Source organism: Emydura macquarii, unplaced genomic scaffold (assembly GCF_026122565.2).
Source record: "Emydura macquarii macquarii isolate MOO-44397 ecotype Brisbane River unplaced genomic scaffold, CSIRO-AGI_Emac_v2 contig_1146, whole genome shotgun sequence".
Lineage (NCBI taxonomy): Eukaryota > Metazoa > Chordata > Testudines > Chelidae > Emydura > Emydura macquarii.
In genome coordinates, this window is record NW_027131283.1 from 5,503,962 (window position 1) to 5,527,987 (window position 24,026).

At 38.8% G+C, this 24,026-nt stretch overlaps 1 protein-coding gene across 4 annotated transcripts in view; it reads left to right on the forward strand.

The window, feature by feature from the left end:
* SOBP (sine oculis binding protein homolog) overlaps positions 1-24,026 on the forward strand; it is a 134,860-nt gene that overhangs the window by 20,994 nt on the left and 89,840 nt on the right. For 3 of the 4 annotated variants that reach the window (XM_067546554.1, XM_067546553.1, XM_067546555.1), the window contains exon 4: positions 10,776-10,927. In XM_067546554.1, the coding sequence (XP_067402655.1) occupies positions 10,776-10,927 (152 nt within the window). Of the gene's footprint in view, positions 1-4,858; positions 4,878-10,775; positions 10,928-24,026 lie in introns of those variants that run through there. The other variant, XM_067546556.1, reaches the window with a different exon arrangement.

A 24,026-nucleotide genomic window follows, 5' to 3' on the forward strand; every position in this document is an offset into this window, starting at 1 on the left:
GGAGAAGTGTATTGTGAGCTCTTACACGATATCTGAAGGGGCTGAAGTATTGAATATTTAACAAAGATATCCTTTCTCCCAAGTGTTCAGTAGGCAAAAATATGATTTTTTAAAATTTGTTTTAAACCAAATGAAGACTCAAAGAGTTTTAAATAGTTTGACTAAAATTCACCTCACCTCTCAACAGTTCAGTTTTTAACTTAATAAAATATTAGGTGCTTTTTAAAATTTTACCCCCAGTCCAATTGTGCATGTACAGAACTGAAATATTATAGAACCCTAGCTGATCAAATACTAACAGATCCCATTTAAAGGCCCTCACCTCTTATGATAAACATGCCTACTCTACAATCACCTCTGAGAAAGCCTGTGAAGACATGTGGGCCTTATATTGTGTACTAAAGGGCAATGGAATTGGGCTATGGCAGATCGGTGAGGGAAATTAATTCCCAAGTTGATGACCCTTCACTGAAAATGCTCTGACCCCAGACATTTAGATCTAGACACTATTAGCAAGAATACCCCAACTCACCTGAACTGCTGTGGAAACATGTTGGGAAAGAAAGAGGCTCAGCTGGCACCCAAATCATACAGGGCTTTGTAGATCAACATCAAGAATTTAAATTGCATCTGGAAGAAACAGGAAGCCAGTACAGTCTTGAGAGAAGTGGCACACTATGCTTCTTGCTGCTAACGTCTCCAGACAGGTATGTAGTTGCATTTTGTGCCAGCTGCAGTTTCTGAATGATGTTTCAGGCTATCCCCAAGTACAGCACATTGAAACAACATGATACCAATAATAAGATTAGTGCTATCTAACATTAGAAAAATCTTGTGTTTCACAGAGCAATGAAAAAGGAAAAGAGAATTTATTTCTACACAATAATAAATGATGTCAAAATAACAAGGAACAAAGTATAACAGTCAGCAACACTACAGAAAGCAAATAATATTTGTACTGGAACCATGATGCTAATACTGAATATACCAGCATACAGTACTAACCTGTATTCTGCAGCCTTTAGTCATACCCTGAATAGTACTTCAGCCAATAGGATTATTCACACGAGTAGGGGTTGCAGAGTCTGGCCCCAAAATGCAGGAGAGAACACATTTCCTTCCCACTGGTTCCACACTTGTAGAGATTTCACTGTCTCAGATACTCTTGTCATTCCAGATGTTCTCTTTGGTTGTCTCTCCCTTTAGGTCCTCACTGTGGGGAGAATTAACTCTCTGTGTTGCTGTAGGATGGACGGAGTACTAAACCCCCAATACTTCTTCTGTGGGCCACTCTGACCAGCTTGAGGATCCCAATTGTGCCTCACCCCTAATTGTTCCACTACAGGCAAACACAACCAAGACCCATTACTCTGGCATTACTTCAGTCTTAGCCAGGCTATCGGTGCCAGAATTGCATCCTCATGAATTAGTTTTGCAGTCACTGACTGTCATTTACAGCATTCCTTGTACATCTAAAACTCCTTTTGACTCTCAATCTAAGGGGTAAGGGCCCTTAGACAGTTCCCTGATGGCAACTCCTCATTTTTGCAGCTATGGAATTCTGGCCAAATAAAGATCCATCTCCTTAGTCATATGTATATGGTGGCAACAGCTCAATTTGGATCCAATCCAAAGCCTATTGAATTCTGTAGGAATCTTTTCACTGATTTCAGTGGACATTGGATTGGGTTCTTATTGACTGGCATCATAGCCCAGGTGAAGGTGCAGAGATGCCCTACTGCAAAGGGAGCTTTTGGACTCACAGTTACTCCACAAGAAAAAGGGAACATTGCCACTGTGCCGTGCTTGTATTGGGTGCCGTGTGTGCTCCCAACCAGCCCATGTGGGCCAGCTATATGGCAGGGGCCAGAGTCTTGGCCCTTTTGGCAAGGGGTGCAACAGCAGGGGAGCATAAGGACTGCCATTGTGCCTGATGCATGCACAGGGGTGCAGGGAATAATGTTCTCGCTTCTCTGTGCCTCTGGTTTACAGAATCCATCAGTTATTTTAAGTAACTTTGACTCTGCTCAAACAACAGCTGGCTCCCTGCTATGCTGAACTGAGTGAGGGGGAAGCAGTCATCACGGGGAGCAGTGAAAGGGGAGGAGGACTGCTTCCCCCTAACATCCAAAGGGCAAAAATACAGGGATAAAATGACCTCCTCTCTCCTCCTCTCTCCCACTACAGTTTGGATTTTTTTGGGAGGGATCTTAAATCTTCCAAGCCCTAAAGCAGTACCAGCTCTGTTCCTCTGCACCACATTTCTTCATTTGGTAATTTTAAAATGATAGCGGCAGTGATTGCACCGAAAGGTTTGCAGTGATCATGGGGTTAAAAAAATTATGATATATAATGTCTGATCCTACAAAACTCTTATTACTGTTAATGGGGCCCAAAGAATACCAGAATGAAGGGAGGTAAGGTCTCATGAGCCCAAATTGCTCAGATGGGAAACAAAAACATTTCTAACAGCTGGGTCCTGTAAAGTAAGCATGTTTAGATTTTGGAAGCAACATTAAATTGGATTATAAAACTGTATATTTGAAAAAAAATCATGAAATCTTGGATTAAGGAAATGTCATATTAGAATGCTAAGATGAATAATTAGGAAAGAGGTATTTTATAGAAAGAAATGAGCTATGTCCTTTATGAGAGCTGGATATTTGAATGGAAGTTTACAATTTTGTTACAAGTACAAGTGCACTTAGGTAACTGATAGTATTATTATTATTATTACTATTATTATTTAGAGAGTATCATCAGTATGCTTGGTGCACTGCAATGCAAAAAAAAAAAAAAAGGAGATATAGTTCCAGCCCTAAGGACTCTCTAGAAATGTGTGCTGTAAAAATTATCAAGATTTAAATACTACAGGAAGAATTTAGATGTATGGGATGAATTTTAAAATGCTTTTTACCCAGGGTTTATAATGTGTTTGTAAAAATTAACTCTAAGATTACCTATCTAAATTCCCCATTGTCCCATTACTGTATTCCCAATCCTTCTGTCCTTATTCAGGCAAGACACAATGGCAGTTTTGCTTAAATAAAGGCTGCAGGACTAGCCCTCATGTTATATATTGAGGTGGTTTTAATTTTAATATACTATGGCTCCCAGGTCAATATTTTCCAATGCTTATTCCCTCTTCTTATTTCATTTGACACTGATCTGAGCAATATTTTACCATTTCTCCTACTGCAGGTTTAACTTTTTAACAAGTCCACAACCATGATCTTTCTTATGCTAACTACTTTACTACATCTCCTCTTGTTTTCTTTGTTTGAAATTATTGTAGTCCGTTAATCTGTTTTCTTCTCTGTATGGGAAGGAATTAACCAAGGGCTTCTATGGACTCTTGAGGCTGATGGAGAAAGCTTGCAAAATGCCTCAGTGTCACTTATGCTCACTGAGAACTCATTAACCTGAATATTGAGTGTGTATTTGGAAGGGCTGGGTTAATGGCGTTTGTTGGGCTATTTTGTCCGATGGGCTAACACTGGACATTTGTATTTGCTTGCTAACACTGCTGATTTTCACCTCCGTTTTATCCTACAAGTAATATTTGTTTAGTGTGGACAGTCATCCTGTTCCCATGGTGAATTTTTGTCAATGTTTCCATGTGGTACGTGTACACTGTCCAGGAGCGTGAATGTAGCTTTTATGAGTATCTCTTTGTTGTTTGTCCACATTCATTTTTTCAGATACAATTATCTAGTTTACAGTGATGATCATAGGTTGTTTTTATGTTGTTTTAACACGCCACTGGTTGCCAGTCTGCTCTACCTCCGGCTCCTTGTCAATGCTTTTTGCTCTCTTTGGATGGCAGAGTGTTTTTTCTGTGTCTCAGAAAGAAAATCGTAAAGTCCACACATGCACTTTAATAACATGTGACAAATAAGAAGGAAGTTCCCACACTCCTCTTCTAATCTGTCTATGAGCCTGCATGCTTAAATCCTGACCATATGCCAGTATACATTTGTGTTATGCATTCAGTTTTTATTATGCTATGCATGAGAATATGCCTCGTAACTCATGCATAGAAAATAGATAGAAGCAGTAATTTCCCAAACTACTTTTAAAAGAACTGGGACACTCCATTTTACCAACCATTTTACCATGTTGCCTACTTCAAGAGATTGACTTTTGAAAGGAAACATTATAGAGTCACTGTAGTGATTCCGTAGTTACGGTTGTAACAAGCTTTCCATTACAAGCAATTTTTCTGATGTCCCTCTCATAAATGCTTTATAAAGCTGCTTTCTACACCTGAAATTTGTCAAGCATATCATCTAGTCGCAGGATCAGTGCTTAGATACTATGGTGATGGATGCCCTAGGAAAATATCTAGATTTTTTTTTAATTGAGATTAATCAGACAATACATTTTAGACATATGAGTGTGAAAAATTATTTTGGATAAGTTTGACTTTCTTGGGAATATTTTATCTCAAAAAATTGCTTGGGAATGGAAAATCCAGATTAGCTTTCCATTAAAAATAATCAAATAAAAACAGTGTTTTAGGAATGGAGAACCCCAGACTTAGCTATTATGCAAATTCTGGCAGGTCCCAGTGAAGCTAATAAAGTTTGATTGTTAACACTTTAGATGCCAGAGAATCTAAGATTTCATTTCTTTAAAAATAAGTTTTTGTACTTTTCACTGCAAAAATAGTCTTGAAAAAGATTTAAAAGGTTGACCGTGTGCCCTAGTGAATTAAATAAAATTAATGGTTCTCTCCCAGCCAGGGGCTAATAGGATGCAATAGGAGATCACTTGTGCTCATTAAAGATAATTGGGCTCCAAATTCCTTTAAAAGGCAAGCCTCTGGCTTGTAGGTGGAGCATTGAGGTGAGAAAGGATAGGAAAACAAAGAAAAGGTAGGCACTACTATGGAAAGGCTTCAGTGGGAAGCAGCCTAGAAGAGGGAGGGTCACAGGAAGGACAGGGAATGTCAAAGTTCATTACTCCCCTCCTCTTCTTCCCCTTAGTTTCTCAGAAGGAGCAGCTCTTTCTGTGCCAGATCACAGGTGCAGCTTCCCCTAACCACGTCCTCCAGGCATAGCCCTTTCAGTGCTGGAGCACAAACACCACTTCTGTATCTTACTCAGTTCCAGCAGATGTAACCTTTTAAGTTCCAGGTCCAATACATTACTTCTGCTTCAGACATAACTCTTTCAATACCAGAACTGCATAGCCCTGGGGTGTTTATAAACTCTTCAAAACAGTTCAGGGTAAAGGAATTTACAACTCAATAGGCTGTAAATTTTCCAGGCTGAAGGGGGTTCAAGGAGTTTCTGAAATTAAAACCTTCAGTTTATCTGCACAGAGCTCATCGCTGGAACCCACCCACCATAATCTGCAGGATCAGGGCCATTACCTGCATTTAGTTCCCAAAACTCTTGAAACTAGAGTTAGGGTTGTAAATGCAGATCAGATAACTTAAAATAACATTATTAGGATGTTATAATCATAAACAGTAAAATGAGCAGGATTTAGCACCAGAACCTTAGGGAATTCATTCTGCTAAATACAATAGGCCTTGTTGGTTTGCCTGGATTATGGGTTAAAACTATAAGGAAAGGATTTACTTTTATTCTGCTTGGTTACTTTCTGTCATTCCAGTCTCCCCTGCCCCCCAAATATTATGGCTACATATAAGAGGGATTAGTTAAAACTGCTGCTCAGTGGCTTTAAGAGGGACAATTTTCTGTAGCTCCTTCACATTGGTTTGAAGGAAAAAACAAAACCAACCAACCAACACAAAAAACCCAACACCATTCTGCTTAATTAAGACCTAAAGAGACAGTGCAAAATGTTGATGATTAATTGAAGCATGCTCTAGCTTGATGCATATTTAGTTATTATAATGTAATAATTTTATCTTGTTATACAAACTGCTCCCTTTGGGAACATGATTTAACATTGCAAACATGTTGTGTTTATTGCATTGTTCATTATGAAAAATACACAAGCTAAAAACCATAAAGAGATTTATATAAGCACTATCTGTGCAGCAGTTGCAGGGAGTACTCTTTCAACATGTAATATAATATCATAACCCGGGGCAGAAAAATTCAAGATTGGAACTCCCAAAATAATTCTTCCGAAAAGGTGAGATCTCACTAAAACAGAGCCTGGAAATTCAGATCTCAAACAGTAAATGAAAGAAATGGGTGGTTCTAATACCTGGTGTATTTATAGGAAACGTCAGTGTGGATGTTCTGCTGAAAACTCACTTGTTACTACTTACTTTCTCTGTACTAAATCTTGCTTGCTTGATACCTGTGAATACTGTCATTACCTTTGATAAGTTTTGAGTGTATAGTATATTTATTGGTATAGCTCAGCACCTCTAATGAGGTGCTAAGCACCTTGCAGGAATGGACCCTAAAGGAGTAGTCTAGAGATGGCAAAACAATTGAAGAGTTACCAAAATTAACTTTTATCTTTGTCTTACCAACTGTAAAATATGATGATGACATCAAGGCCAGATCTGCACTACTGATTTTTGCCATCATAGCTATGTCAATCAGGGGTGCAATGAGATGTGATCCCTGACCCACAGAGCTGTGCTCTCAAAAGCCACAAGTGTAAATGTAGTCATACTGGTAAAACTGGTTTTGCCAGAATAGCATATTTTGTAAAGGGGATCTGGAATAATTTAGGTTGATACCAAATGCAGTTTTGGCAGTGTAAGTTGTGTCCTCGCTAGCAGTGCTTTGTCAGTATAATATACTGGTATCGTTATACTGGCAAAGTGCTCATTGTAGTCCTGGCCTAACGTAATCATATAGCAGAGTTTTGGAAAAGATTGAAGATAGACAAGCCAACTGAACACGTTCAGTTTGAGAGTCCCTTCTTTTCTATGTTCTTGCTCCAAACTCCTCTCACTGAATGGTCTAGGTACTGTTATTTGATATATTTTCCTAACTGAAGAGCAAATATCTGGTAAACATAATTCTGAAGAGTTTAGTCTTAGTGTGAAATGAAGGTCTGTGAAAAGATATGGGAATCCTGAATTCTAGGGAAGATTTGAATTACTGTTTTTGAAGTATTACAGTTTCTATTTAGAATAAGACCAAAAAACCAAAACAGCCAAACTCTGATTCTTACTATACGAAAGCTTAATTGATATTTTTTGTTTTATTTTCCAGTGCTGTTGGTTTCAGGGCCCAAGCATAATTTTTTCGGGCCCAGTACAAACTTGAAACACAGGCCCCCTCCCACACACATACCACAAAACCTCATCCCATACATACAATCTCATGAGCCATGAACATTTTTTTCCTCATGGTAATGGGGGTTGCAGCCTGGGCTGGGCCCCCCAGGGCCTCTGGGACCTGGTAAAATGTACCCTTTTCTCCCCCTCATGTTGGGACCCTGGTTGGTTTGTAATTACAAATGTGGCTGGACTTTTAACTGTTTTAAAAAATATCCTCTGCTTGTTCAATCACTAAGGTTAATGCATTATCATGTAAGATTCCTATTAAATGTTTTCACAAGTTCAATACACATCAATCTTGTAACAGATGAAGAAGAGGAAAATATGTGCACAAATGAGGAACTTTAATCTGGCTTCCAGCTTTCATCCACATATCCCGCCACATGAGTCACAGCACTTGGCTCTGCACCTGTCCTGATTTTATCCTGTGTACCTTTATCTGTCTGGCCCTACTCACTCAAAGTGAAAGAAATACATTGTTTTAGAACAGAGGTTTTCAGACTGTGGTCTGTGGGCCCACCCGCTGGTGGTCAATGGAGAGCTGATTGATCACATGGTGCTGGCTCCTTTATTTACTTATTTCCACCTGTTAAATTGCATTAAGAGAAGTAAAAAGTACATTATATACTTTCTTAGGGCAAGACTGTGCCTTTAGGTACAGCCCTGAGCAAAGGATGGTGCCTGAGCTGCACTGTCTCAGGGGGCATGTGCCTCAGAGATCTCTGAGCCACAGTTCCACCACTGCTGCTTGGGGCGTGGGGGTATTTTATGACAACCCTTTTCAGGACCAAGCATACACCCTCACCGTGTGCCCAGCTAGTTTTGGTGACCAGCTGGTAGTTGGATTTGTTTAGGACAGAGGAGGGCAGGATATATATGGAGTGGGCAGCTCCTGCTCTTCCCTTCCTACCAGGAGCTGTATGCAAGGCCTTATATGGCCCCACAAGGAGGTAGGGTGGAGCCTTGCTCCACCTGCATGGCTGCAGAAAACCAGACTACAACTGAGCCCTCCTCCCAGTATTACTTCTCTTATGGAAGCAACTGCTGTTCTTGCCACAAGGATGTTATGTGATTGTAAATGGGTGGATAAGTGATTTTGCTGATCACCAGCGAGAGAGTGCTTGTTCATGAATACATAGCTGAGTGGTCCAGGAGACAGTCTCGCTATGAAGATGAGGCCCACGCTATTGAATAGTGTCAGAACCCCTTAGTCCAATTGCTATAGAACCTAGCTACCTTGAATGTGAGCATGCCCAGCAATGGGCCTCTTTGAAAGTGAGATCTGCTCTTAGCTGGTGAGTTCCCTCTTTCAGCTCTTCTCAGCAGTAACGAAGGTTGTTGCAAAAGGGAGCGTCTGCAGATCTTCCATCTTATTGCTTCCAGATAAACGTAAATGGGCAAAGTGATGCCTCCTAAAAGGAACAGGTTCACCAAAGTGGGAAAGGAGTTGTACTCTCTCAGCAATGATGTCATTTCTAAGGCATGCTGCCTTCAATGGCTGTGGGGGAGCATGATGGAAGGAGCTTCATGCCTCACATTTGAATAGGTGTACTTAGTACTGTTGCCAATACAGCTCTGATGGTTCACAGGACAGGCCTCGGGCCAGGACAACACTAGACAGCTCCTACTGCCAGTCTGCGCTCCAAAGTGTCTGCAGCCAAAATTGTAACTGCCCCTAGCATGAGCTTCCTGAACCCATGCATGGCTGGCTATAATTTATCCCAAAGTATTTAAATTTCTATTGATGTCAAATACGTTAGAACATTTATGAGATTTTGGCAAATCCCACTCTAAAGAGTAAGTGCTAAAATGTCATAATTATAGTACATTAAAACAAATCTACATTATGGCTTGGTCTTAAATATAATTTTAAAGGCATACAGTCTGATTAAAACTAAAAGGTCAGGTTTTTTATATTGTACAATTTTTTTAACTATAAATCACAACACAATTTGTGGAAGGAAAAAAGTTATTAAACTGGTAATATTTATTCTACTAAGGTGAATAAAATTCAACATGTAGTTCTGAGTTATGATAGTTGGGGGAAGGAGCCAAATCACTCTACTAAAAATTAGTTTGCCAATAATTTTGCAGAATGATGACACCATTGCTTCAAAACAATTCCTTTACGGGGAAATGGGAGGACCGCATGGCAGGCTCTCTGAACCATGAACTTTCCACAGCTCCTGGACTGCAAATTGCTTTAACAATTACTCTGTTGGTGATTTTTTTCCCCCAGAAATCAGACAATGGCTAATAACAGTGCCTGAAAGGTCATGTTGTAATGGACTGGACATAAGAATAGAATCCTTAGCTCTAAATCATGGGTTTGCCATTGATTTATTTTATTGCTTTGTACAAGTAACTTAATTGTTCAGTTTCCCCTTCCATAAAATGAGATAAGAATACTGACCTCGCAGTAGCTTTGCCAGGATTTGTAGATGAAAAGTGCTATGTAAGTCTTATTATTACTGGGAATTTTCTTGCACTTGACTATACGAATCCAAATTAAAGCTACAATCTAGCTACTTCCATACTCTAGATAGATAGGAACAACTGTAGGTAACAGCACAAAGAGCTAATGGCAAAGAATGTAAGTGGGCAAAAGTTGGAGGCTTTAGAGAACAGAAATGGTTAAATCAGTACAAGATGGTTGCTAGAAAATATTTATCAAATGAGAGTAGAGTCATGAGGAACACTGGAAAGAGGATGGGGAATAAAGGTATGGAAAATGGCATCGAATAGCAAGCTGCACTCATTTTTTCTAATGAATGATTGAATTGATCACCCTAAAATTCAGGGACTAACACCCCCAAAATTAATGTAATATTAAAAAGTTAAATCTCCACATACATGTCAGAAGAACTCAAAACAGGGCATCTTGGACAACTCTTGGTGATACTAAAATCTGCAAAGTGATTTTTACCACAATTAGGCATCTCCCTTCTCATTCAAATATGTATTTTTGTGTCCATCTTACTCAGATAAAACCGCCTCCCATTCTCTTCTTGTCATTATTTGGAATCCACACCCAAATGGGGCATTTCCTTTTTCTTCCTCACATCCCATTTAGAATTCTGTTTTGTAAAGGCCCTCATTACATTGCTTTGGTGTGGTAGCTTCCGTGTGTATTTTATCATCTAGCTGCTGAGCAGAATACTCTGAGACTCTTGATAATGGAATGTAATAATGGAAATGTAACAGCCTTACTTACACTGGTCCTTAGTGTCAGTTACTGGTTTAATAAATACAGTTAGGCATGCTCTTAAACATGCTAAAAAGCCCCAAGGATCTCCAGAGCTTTTCACTGATGCACCATTTAAAAAAGTTAATCTTTCCCAACCATCTCAGAACCTCTGCCAGTCTCCTGGCCTGATTGGCGCAGGCTACCAGCTACTGAGGGAACAAGCAGTTAATCACAAGCATGCCTAGCTCTGTTCACAAAGAGTGAGAAAGACAAAGTCACTGCAATCGAGTTCTGAGGTTGAGTGCGTGGATATTTGACAGGCTGTTTGCATCTGATATAAACATTATTCTTATATTTTTGTTGTAGAAGATGATGTGTCAAATGTACAAATAATGTGTGCCTGGTGCCAGAAAGTGGGAATCAAGCGCTATTCCCTGAGTATGGGAAGTGAAGTGAAATGCTTCTGCAGTGAGAAGTGCTTTGCAGCTTGCCGAAGAGCATACTTCAAGAGAAACAAGGTAAGAGAGCCAAAGAAAGATGTAACCCTACACAGGCCTAGCTCAGGTCTCACTTAGCATCTAGCAAACTCCTCCTCCACCTTTTTATTTTGTTTTATTTTGTCTGTTCCCTCTACCTTTCCATATGTATTGTCTGTTGGACTATCAACCATTTACTAACGTATAACCTATTTTCTGAGTTTCCCTCATCTTGATGCCTGGGTTCTGCGAGGGCGGATGAATTTAATTAGATGATACTAATAATGCACTATAAAATAAAAGTCACGGTTCTGCTTCAGAGTCTGATTATATTTGCTGTATGTGTAAGACTAGGGGAGGAATCATAATAGCAGTGCATAGGGAGGCAGACATACAAATCTTACTTTGGTTAGGCGGCTATGTCTTGTGCAGCTGAAATCAAGAGAAGTTTTGTCATTGATTTCAGTAGCAGCAGGATCATGGATGTAGGCAGTTAGGGTCTGCTCCAAAGTACAGTGAGGGCAATGGGAGTCTTTCCATTTACTTCAGTGAGCTTTGGCGCAGGACTTTATAGTTTCATATTTTTGAAGTTTATCTTTGAATGTAAACAATTATGCACTTATTGCTTTAAAAAAAAACTCAGACATTTTAGTTTTTTGTGTGGGGTAAGCAGTGTCAAAAACATCTGTCATAGCATGAGGACGTTTCTGATAATCTGAAATATCATTTTGTCTCAAGTTAAAATGCAATTTTAATATTGGCTTGGTTTCCCAAAGGGAAATGTCCACAACAATTATTCTAATCTGTAAAGTGCAGTGACTGAAAGTGCCTGTACTTTATTTTAGAATCTGGTTTGTGTGGCAGAGTGTAGGGTGTTTCTAATCTAAAAAAACCAAAAATGAACATCCCCTGCAAAACACACCAACTTTTAATTGTTACAAAAATAGCCATGGCAGTTTGATACTTATTAGTGTAATAGATAATGAGTCCTTGGGTGAGACTCATTGATGTAGAAACCTTAACTATTCATAAAATCCTTCACATTTTTGTTTATTAAACCTGCATCTTGTACCCTCATGCTGCAGAACATTTGAAGTCTGTTATCTTAAAAATACCCCCACATCTGATATTTGCAATCTATAGTATAAAAATATGGATTTTAGATGGAAGAAACATTGTAGCTGCAAATTACCCTCCCCCCACCAACCTGCCCTCTCATTCCCCCCCTCCCCCCCGCAAAAAAAAAAATTAGGTTGCAAAAATTAACGGAGTGGAATTTTAGTGGCAGTCTTTGAGAATCAGGCCCATAATATTTACTGGAGCAGATAGGCAAGTTAAACAATCATTTGGAATCTTCTATGAAGTGTATGTTTTATCTCCTTTTATTTGGAGGACATGGGCTGGGGAGGGAGAAATGCACCTAATATACTCCACATTTTGACATGAAAATAGTAAATTTCTTTCATGTAAGATGATTAATAGAATTGGATGTTCAGGTCACTGACAGCAAAGTACCTGTGTGTGTGTGTATGTGTGCGTGCGCGCGCGCGCATGTTGTAAGCTATCTGGGGTAATGAAGGATCCAATCCTGCACTCCTTATTCAGGTATAGCTCATATGGCTTCCAGTGGCAGGATTTACTTGATTAAGGCGGCACACAGGAACACAAGAATTGCCAGTTGTCCATCTAGAGCTGTACTGTATGTCTGACAGTGGCCAGTCCACATGAAGGTGCACGAAATCTTGTAGAAGACAATTATGAAATTACCAGTCCACAGGGGGTCCTAACCCCTGTGTGTTAGTCTTTGACTTGTGCCAGGAAGCAAAGGGTTTATATCCCATCTAAAAACATAGTTAAAAGATTTCACTTAATATAATTGTGGATGTTGTCATTATCCATATAAATGTTTTCATCCTGTTATGACTAAGAGGATAGGATCCAATTATATTTTGTGGCCATAAAATCCACAGAATATTCATGCATTGTGTAAATAAATATTCCCTTTACCAGTTTTAAATTTGTTGCCCGTCAGTTTTGTTGGATGTCCCTTTGTTCATATACTATGGGAAAGGGTAAATGAAAATGCCCAATTTACCTTCTTCGTACCATTCATTCTGTGTATCAGACGTCTTATCATATCACCTCTGTTTGTCTCTTTTCTTAACTAAACAGTCCCAAATATTTTGAATCTCTCCTCAGACAGAAACCTCTTCATACCTCTAACCATTTTCTATAGATATCAAGAACAACAGAAGTTCTTATTCTTTTAAAAGCACTTTTCACCACAATAAATTGCTCTATACTTCTCCCAAATAGGCCACAACGGTAACTGGTTTTCTTCTGTAAATATTAAGAGTAATCATGTGTCATACTTTCCCATGTGCCTTGAGGAACTTGCTAAGACATGGCAAGGCAACATAATTGCCAGCATTTGGATCACTGCATAAAAGCCTTCTTTAAGTTAAGATTAAAGGGCCAGATTCCACCCTCAGTTAGAGCCTGCTGCATGAGTGAAACTGAGACCAGAATCTGGCCCACTCACTATTTTCAATCTAGAACTTTCTGTCACTTTCTATCACCTTTGTGTTCAGTATGAACAAGCACAGGATGCAATACACAGGGAATTTTAATGCTGCGATTGAATTTAGGCAGGTACAGGGGAGTTCAGCAGATGCTGATTATTTTGCACTTCTGTAGCTAAGAGAGCAGGACTTTGAGAAGCATGGCACAAGATCAAAGTCATAGAGCCAGAAGGGTCACCCAGATCATCTAGTGCGACCTTGTGCATACCACAACCCCCATCATCACTCACCAACCAAAACTAGACTAAAGGATTACAGCCCACAGAAGCTAAACACTGTTATGTGCCACAGGCAGAGAATAGGAGGGACTGAGGTGCACCAATGCCTGAGGCGCCTGCAATGGTAGTGAATTAATTAAGTGAGAGAGACCTAGATAATCCCGGCAAGAGACCCGCACTGTGTGCTGCAGAGGAAAGTGAAAAACCCCAAGATCCCTGCCAATCTGGCCTGGAGGAAAATTCCTTCCTGACCCCACTTATGGTGATCAGTTAGACACTGAGCATGTAAGCAAGAGCAAGCCAGCCAAGCACCCGAGAGACAGAATGCTGTCTGAGAGCACTAGCCCACCCTGTCCAGTGTCCTGTCAGCAGCCGTGGTCATCCTTGAGGCTTCAGAGGAAGGAGACCAAAAAAATCCCAGAGTACATTGCAGGGGAAAACATCCCTTCCTGATCCCTCTAGGTGATCGCTGAAGCCCTGCCATAAGATATAACCTGGAAGGGACCCTCATCACAAGCAACCCCATCACACCATCCCTCACAATTCCTATAGGGAGGCTGTTCCAGAACTTCACTCCTCTGACGGGTAGAAACCATCATCTAATTTCCATCCTGAATTTGTTCATGATCAGTTTATATCCATTTGCTCTTGTTGACAGTGCTGTCCTTTAGTTTAAATAGCTCTTCACCTTCCCCAGTATTTACGAGTAACAAGGCTGTAAAAGTTTCAGGTAGAACCAGTGACCTTTAAACTCTTATTACCAGTCTAGCCATGTATCTGTCTTCTCTACTAGTCTAATGTTTATTTATGTATTTGAAAAGTTACACCACTCTACAGCTTCTCATTTTTCAAACAGGAGTAAAATGGTCACATTTCACCTACCTTATGCATGTTTCAAACAGCATATCTTTGCAACAATATAGTGTTGTATTACAATAAATATGTACAGCTGCTGTATTTCAGTGAGCTGATAGGACTTTGTGGTCATTTCATTTAAGGCTTGAATTTCCTAATGGATTGTATTAAGCAGTCTTCCCTGCTCCCACCCTGGCTAAGAACTGCTGTAATAAGCACTTGCTTAAAACTATAGGACTGTTCAAACGGGAAAGAATAAATCATCATTAATGTCTCAAAACATTATAAAATGATGACGCAAATTACTGTTAATTGTTGCATATGGAATAAAGATTTTCTCCACATTTAAATGTTAACAAAAATCCTCTCCAATACAGTTGGCAAATTTAGGCTCTGATATGCTGCTCTCTTTACAAATTCCCAATTGAGATAAATTCTGGGAGGAAACCAGCTTAAAACACCCCCTAGCTAGAAGGACACACAAACTCTACAAAAACACCATTAATGTGCAGCCCTCTGCTGGAGGTGCTTAGCTGCGTTCACACTACACCACCTCCACCCTCACATGTACTATTCTACCAAGAGCAACAATAGTCTGGATAACAGGAATCGTTGCTAGACTACAGAATGCACGTACTTTGCTGTATGGACCCTAATGCCTTCATCATAGGCAAGTATCACTTCTCCATGACTTTAATCACAGAGGGCTTGCAGAACAGCAGCACCTGGGTAGCCATCCTCAGCTTTGTGCACCAGCAGGAGTGCCAAGTATAAGTGCTTCTTTGCTGGCATACGCACATGTGTACAGCCAGCTAAAATTTGACTGATTGGGAGTTCCAAGCCTATAAGGTGAACAGAACAATGCCTCATAATCTGCTGTCTTGTTATAAAAGGTGAATTTTGCTGCAGCTGTTCTGTAGTTATGACCAGTTAAAATGATCAATATTAAAAATCACACTTTGCAAGTCCAGATAAATCCTTTCTTGCAAATACAGCAACACCCAACCAGAGTATGTCTTTTGTCTAAATTACTAAAAAATACACAAATAAAAACAAGTTCAGTGTTTTTTCTACCCCTTAAGGCAGAGAGATTAAATGTTTAGATTGTTTCTGCATCTGAATTCTTGTTCCTGTTTTGTCTGCTATACATAGTCAAATGTACATAATGAACTAGTGCTTAATGATAACCTGTTGTGCATAATAATACCAATTAAAAGGCAATGTTGCAGGAAAGGGAGTTTTTCATACTAATGTTTGTAAATGAACAGATTTAGATTTATGCTTCCTTCCCTATACATTTCATTCTATAGACCAGCCAGTGGAAGCCCAAGAATCACAGCAGCACATAGCAAAACCACTGGTCCACAAGTTTCAGGATATTAAATTTAAAGGAAATATTGGATTCATAATTGGACCAACTGAGTCTGAAGCCTGAGAAGATTAATTTTAAAAATTAGTTTATTGAATCAATGGTTTAGAAAACAAATTTATTATGACCCAATGGCTCTACCTAGAATGTGGACTGAATTCATACTGGTTATGAGTTCCATGGCTATATTAGAGAATGATTTTCTTGATTTGACTAGAACATTGGAGAGGAAGTTAGTGCAAAGTTATCAGGCAGCTATTGCACTTGACCTTGTTGCTGCTTTTCATTGCCTTATAATCAGGAGGGAAAATATATATTTTTTGTTTACAGAGTAATCAAATCTCTTTTCAACAAATAGACAAACAAACAAACAACATAAATCAAAAACTAAAAAGTAAATTGCTATTTGTCATGCAAGGAAATGTAAATGATTATCATTTTCTCTCCTTGTGTGGAATACTGATCTGCAATACTGGAAATGGACCAGTAGCCCAGGTAGACAGGTAACTTGACTAGTGAGGATCAGATGGCACAAAAGAACATATCTCCCTTTTCCAGCCTAGAGGGTTGTAATACATGTAGGAGACAGAAGAGTCAGATGTCCCTCATGCAAACATGGTACATTCTACAAGGGAGAATCCAACTTTGCTCCTCCCACCACTTCAAGGTGGAAGGGTTGCAAGAAGCATTTCCTTTGTAGAACTGGAATGAAATGCTGAAGAAGATGTATTTTGTACTATGGGATTTTTTGTCTTAGTTGCATAGTGAGAATTAGTGTCTGCAAAACAATTGGGGCACTCAAAAGTAATACACTATTTAGCACTGAGTAATATTACATTAGATAAATTTTTTCACTTTCAAATTGTATTGGCTAATTAATGTATACCACCATATGATTAAAATACACACACAGAACTGTGAGTAAACATAAGCTATTGTTTGCCCCCAAATTAATACTGAAAATTGTCAGAGAAAGTTCTCTTGATTTCAGGCTTAATTATGCACCCAACAGTGCATAAGAAATATTTAACTATCTTCCTATTAAGTCAATGAATAATGATAAAATTGGCTGCTCCTTTCCCCCCCAGACATTTGCAAAATTTAATTTGCAGAGTGACTATCATTCATGAAAATTTTGGAAATTGTTTGAAAAGATTTAATGCAAATAATGTCCCCTGACATTAAAAAGTTCAGGTTTTACATTTTAAGATTCTTTTTCTAAAATAAGCTTTGAAACACATGGGAATATGAACAGCAAATCAATATTTTCCTGCAGTTTCACCTTGTTTTAATTAGGTATTGAGAAAGGTCACCATAGTGCAGGTGGTCTGCCCAGATAGCACGGAATTGCCTTTGCTTGGCTTTACAGATTTTGTAGAGAAGTGTAATTTAAGAAGCAGTTCACTGCCTTGCTTCTACTGGGGATGCTGCTTTACAGAGAGAGAGAGAGAGAGCGTGTGAGCAGTTTCCAGTTCATTATAGGAAACATTATAAGGCTCTGGGGAACCAAACTACTCTCCATTGCAATGTTGGGATATAATATAATACTGATGAACAAATGCAGATTAGGAAACTGGGTTTGGAGAGGAAATATTTTAAAGTGTGGGGCATGACTGCAAGATTTTTGATGAACTATCAGAAGACAGGGGAGAAGAAAATCTTTATGAGCAAAAGAGATTAAGAGCCAGTGGGAGTGTAGAAGACTCCACAGGAGATGGACCAAGAGTCATGTATCCCATGCTGGAGCAGATTACTGAGATCTGATGCAATTCCTGCCCCACCAGAGATGTGTGGAGTCATTGAGATTGGTGGGTATCATTTTCTTCTAGATCTCATCTGCAGGCTTTTTTATTTATTAAATTAACAAAACCAGAAGTCACATACAACCCTTCCCGCGGGGCTAAGATTCTACTTGTGATTAGAAGAGGGGAGTGAAATCCCAAATTAACCAGTTGATACTATCAGTCACTATCTCACCATGCTCATCAACATCAAAGCACAATATGTTAGCGTCTCTGATGAGGAAATGCATCAGCATCCGACTGAGGTCACCAATGGCTTAATGGAGGTAGTTGGCAAACCAGACTGTGCTCATCAATTTGCACACTCAATGGACATTTTACTGTCCATCTGCTGCCATTTAATATCGTACATTTGAATCTAGTTCTCATTGTCTGAATTACTAGCAGGTATGCAATCCAATTAAAAGGTGGTTTGCTTTTAATTTTAACCACTATGGCACATCATCTCAGTCATATTGCATTCTGGCTACTTTGGTTATATAGAGATGAATGTGCTAATTATGAGTTCAGGATCTGCGGTCTCTTGGACAGTAAGCATTTGATTCAATGAATGGATCCATTTATTTGAGGTGTTTTCATGTCACTTCCGAACAGCTACAGTGCTTGTATCTTTCTTCATTGCCAGTAATAAGTTTTGTTTACATACCCATGTAACAAAGTAGTTGCATTATGACATGACTAGATAAGCTTTTATCATTGTCATACACTGGGTCTATGTGATTTAAGCAGCTGAGCCAGATTTAAATAGGAAGGGGCTATGATATTTTAACAATGAAGATCAAGACGTGGAAGAATGTGTTGTTTTCTGGCTACATTTTCACAGTGACTGCGAAAGAAACACTGCTTCTAATTTCTGTTTATTTTAATTTTACTGAGGTGCTAACTTTAAACCTTTCAAGAAGAATGTGTATAGAGGAGAAATTTTGGGGGAGTGGATTGACATACATTTTGCTGCATTAAGAAGTTTGGCAAGATAGGCTGCACAGTCTGGATCCAGAACATTTATTATATCACCTCATGGAATTTTTTTATTTCAAAGTCTAGGTGACTCAAAAAGCCTTACTTTTACCTCTGAACTTCTTTGGCTCATTTATGTTTGAGCTAGACAGACAGTTGTTCAATAATAGGTTGCTTTCCTCCACCGTTCCAGTATCTCAATTGGCATCAGCTAAGATTAGTCCAGGTTACTGTATCATCATATGAAATAGTGCAGAACTGCAGTCTTTAGCTCTGTTTCCACACTGTCAGGTCAGGCTCAATATGGGAAATATTGCTTACTGTGATGTAAACTTAGGATGGATCTACGGACATTTAAATTTAATGTGCACAGAGTATATTTGATGCAGTTTTCTCCATTCTTAATGAACAGACATTTATCATTAGTACTGGTAAGAGCTTGGCAAATAATACAGAAAATATTAAATCAGATATTCTATTTTAAAAATATCATGCCATTTGAATAAGTTATTAGATTAGTATATGTGTTAACTTGTCACTCAGCTCATCAAGTTGGACAAATATTGAAACAAATTAGTTGAACTTTTAAAAATAAATATAATTAAACAAATACATTTTTAAAGACTACTACTAGACTAGTCATAATGCTGCGTATGGGACTGATTGTGTACTAAGAATTCCGGAAAATGTCTGAGATATTGCAGTTTACTGAGCACATCTGTTAAGTGAAACTCTTGTAGTCTCCTGCACTGATAGTGCTGTGGTGGACATCAGCATAAAACCCGAAGAACAAAAGTGGTGTAAAACTCTTCAACTCAGATGAATATGGAAGTCATTTCCAATTTTAAAGTCTTCCCAGAACATATGTTAATATCTCAGTACTATCAGCATTAGTTAAAACAAAGCAATTTCTAGTACCAGAGGGGTAGCCGTGTTAGTCTGTTTTCAGCAAAACAATGAGAGCTGGCACCATAAAGACTAACAAATTTATTTGGGCATAAGCTTTCATGGTCAGAACCCCGCTTTGTCAGATGCAATTTCTTCGTCAATTTCTAGTAGCAATTTCTACTGGAGAGATAGAAGTCAATGAAGCTATGCCATCTTACACCAGCTGAGGAGCTGGCCCTTAATTTTAAATCTGTTTTTAAAAGCTTTTTTTTTTTTACCTAGAAACTAAGCTGTAAGGCTTCTTCTGAAATGGAGAAATATTTTTTCCTAAAGATATTTGAGCCATATTCAGATAGGACTCTGAATAAGTGATGTAACTTACACCTTCTGGCTCCTTATGTGTGACAGTTACACAGTCTTTGCCTCAGACCCACTTACAGGCATTTACTGACTTACGGTGAGACTAGACAAACGCTGAATTTGACCCAGTGAATCTAAATGAATCTAAGGGAGTCCAAGTGGGTATAACTGATGTGTTAAGGGGTGTAACAGGAAAACCAAGTAACAGGAAGGTGTAAGTTAAAGTAGGCCAGCCAACCCCTATAAGACCAAGCAGCGCTTGATCTATAAGTGTCAAATCTGATGGGGTAACAAGAAAAGTTCAATTTAGTAAAAGCTTCAAAATGTCAACTCTCTTAGCTCTGAAAAGTCAGTGTGTTAGTAGTAGATGAGTGTTTACTGGTCAGCTAAGTTCAATTACAGGATGTTCTTTATTACAAATTCAAGCCTTTATAACTCACCCATTTGAATGTAAAATATGGACTGAGAGTAAACACATACTTTAAGTGGTCAGCTGGGATGCAATTTTGTATCTAAAGTAAAGGCACTCATCTGTTTAATAATTTTTAAACAGTCTTAAAAAAAAAACATTTTTGGGGGTGATTTCAGATGCTTTGGATTTATTTTACTCCCTAACTAAAAATGTCAGGCCAAATTCTGCCTCCATATATATCCATGCAATTTCATTTAAATAAATGGAGTTGCTCAGGTGAAGGCCAGCTTTTTTGGCTGGTGCATGTGGCTTGAGGGAGTGGAACTATAACTTCTCCTCCTCTTCATTTATTTTAGGAATTAGAGCAGGGACTGCTCTGGGCAGGGACTAGAATTCTGTCTGGCCCTTGCATGGGCAGTGCAAGAGGAACCCATGAAAGAACTACTTAGGATCTTGACCCTGAGATAGGATTTTGAGTGTAGATAGGGGAGACTATTTAGAGGAGTCCTTTCAGTCTCAGTTTAGCTTCCAGGACTTCATATCTGTGGTGTACATTGGTACTAATGACCTAGAAGAAAGGTCCTGGTAATTGAATTTAGGCTAGAAGGATTAAGTTAGATCATCAGAAAGGAGGCCATCACTTAGATATTATTGAAAGATCACTGCAAAGTGGAGGTGACCAAGGGGTGAAATCTTTTTAGATATAAATCTCAGGTAATAGAATTGTAACCCTAATAGTTGTAGTGTGCTACATTCCCCAGGTTAGGAAAAAAAACAAGAAGTCGGTATATTGAAAGAGATTAAATAAATAGTGAAATCTTATAGTGCAATAATAACTGTTGATTTAACTATCCAATGTTAACTGGTTGAGTGACACAGTGTGGCTTGGAGAAGCAAATTATCAATACAATAATAGGCTGCTTTTCAACCGCAGAGGTGAGGAAAAGGGTTAACAGTGAGAAAGTTAAAAAAATAAGAAACACTGAATCACTCTGGAGGCTATTTAAGAACACCATATTAGAGGCACAGATGGTACATATACCTCTGAGTAAAGAAAAAGTAAAAAGGAAAGAGTAAATCTGGCATGGTTAAGCAGAGAAGTACATAAGCTTAAAGGGACAACGTCAACTTAAAAATCACACCTCTCTGAAAATTTGTTACCTACTACTGTCACAAATAGCACCTGTGATTAGTGTAACAAGAGACTAGAGAAAAAAATTGTTCTCTTCTTTTCAGTATGCTTACTTTGGGCCTCATGAAAAGCCCCACTGGTCAATAAGACTTTCCACTGAATTTAATGAACTTCAGATCAGGTCCTCTGTATGTTTGAGAGTACTTTGCATACAGTTTCCTTGTTTTGACTGAAGTCAGTTAGTTTTCTTGTTTGGGTGGATACTTCACATAACAAAAGGGGAGAGAAACATTTGCTTTTTTAAGTAGGAAAAAGTGACTTACGGAGGCCACATGGCATTTGTGCTGGAAATACCACTTTTTTGACCTTTGAAAAAAACTCTCTTCAGAAAAGTGGAAATTCTACATAAGAAGTATAAGTAGGTTAATACACGAACATGCCAGATAAAATACACAATAAAAATAAAGAGGAGAAAGAAATGGTCTGAAGGACAAATGTACAAAGATAGCTAGAAAATTAAGAACATATCTAAGGCTGTCAGAAATGGTGAAGGATCAGAAAAATCAAATTAAGTTTATGCATCAGTCTTTACTGTAAAAGATTATGAGAAAATTCTTATTCCAAGACCACATTTCACAGGAAATCAGAATGTGGCCTTAACAGAAAGTGAAGTCTCTAAGGAGGAAGTTATGGAGCAACTTCAGAAACTCAAGTGCAGTAAATCATCAGGACCAGATGGTATTCATCCGAGTGTTCCTAAGGAAATAGAAGTGTGAAATAGCAGAGATATTGACAAGGATATGCAATATATCATTAAAACAAGCAACTGTTTCTGAAAATTTGAAAGTCGCTTGTGTGGTGCCTATCTCTAAAAAAAAGAAGAGAAAGGAATTCTAGATTGGTGAGCTTCATCTTGGTTGTGGGAAATCCAGTTGAGAGTCTAAATTAATTTTTATTTTATAAAATGACAGAATAGTACAACTTTTGACCAAGTATAATCTGATAAACAAACCAGCATTGCTTCTGAAAGGGGAAATTTTTCTTTAATTTGTTAAGAGTTTTTTTAAATGCAATAACATAGTAGACAAGGATGAATCAGTGACACAGTTTATTTGGATTTTGGAAAGCATTTGATGAAGTCCTTCATAAGGTTGAGCATACTGAAAACCAGCATGTTGGTTGATGCCCTCCACCCTAGAGGTGGCTGCATTTCAGCACTACTAAATTTCTGCAGACCTAAATTTCACCCTTGAGTACCTAAAGTTAGATATTTAAATAAAAGTTGCTTGATTTCCAGATGTACTGAGTCTACAGCTGGTTGAAAAATGTTTTACCCCCTCTCCTGTAGAAAATTTTGATGGAAATGGGGGGAAATAATTTGTCTAATTTTCCATAGAAAATTTAGATTTTTTTTTGGCAAAAATTCAAGTGCCTCCCTCCAAATCAGGCAAAAACCAAAGTGTTTTGGTTTTTGGCTGAAATATTTCAGTTTTTGAGTGTTTGGTCTTTTGACAAAAAATTGAAATTATCTACAGACAGCAGACACTTTTTGCAAAAAATTCATTTAATGAATAAAACTCAATTTTTCCATTGAAAAACAGTTTTGACAGAAAATTTTTGAACAGCCTAAACTGTTTTTCATGATTTCCACTGACATCAGTAATAAAATAGAATCAGGTAGTTCATATACAGAGCTTTTCATCGATAGAGCTCAAAGCACTTTACAAAGAGATTTAATGTGACTTGCCCAAGGTCACCCAGCAGGCCAGTGGCAGAACTAGGAATAGAAACCAGATCTCCTGAGTCCCAGGCTAGTGCTCTATCTGCATACATGTAAATGTCGGTGTCTAATTTAGGCACCCACATGCCAGACTTCTGGATCTACTCTGTAAAGTATTTTGAGATTTTTGGGTGTGAATAGCAACATGTAAATGAGAAACATCTCCACCATCATCGTGACAATTAAGAACAATAACCATGTAGTGAGAGCGAAGTCTTGTCAGAGTTTAAAAATCAATAAAGTAATGGGAAACAATGCTGCTTCTCAGAGCAGAGAGGAGATCATAGCAGGGTACTCCGGGCAAGGGTGCCAGAAACTTTGTAGAAGTGCAGGGGACCATGGGTCCGTGGTGCCCCGGTTCTGGCACTGTTGCCCCATACCCCCAGCAGCACCCCGCCAGCTAGTCCTGACCCTACACCCCCAGCAGCATTCCCTACTGCCCCACTAGCCTGAAAAGGGTCTCTAGGAGCCAAGACTCTAGCCCCAACCAGGGGCTTTTCCAGGGGCCACCTATTGTGATCAGTGTTAATTAATGTATTTGTTAATTTGGTGTAGGAAGTGAACAGCTAATTGATAATCAGTGGGCCATAGGAAAGCCCTGAAAACACTCCCCTTTTCACCTCCCACAACTCCTATGCCAATGTAGTTGGAGGAACAGAATGGCCCAGTAGCCACTATTCTAGATTTATACCCCTGGAGGTTCCCATAGACTGTGGCAGGCCACCTGCGGCCAATTGCACCAGGTCTAGGGCCAGTATCCTGCACTGGAGCAGCACAAAACAGCTG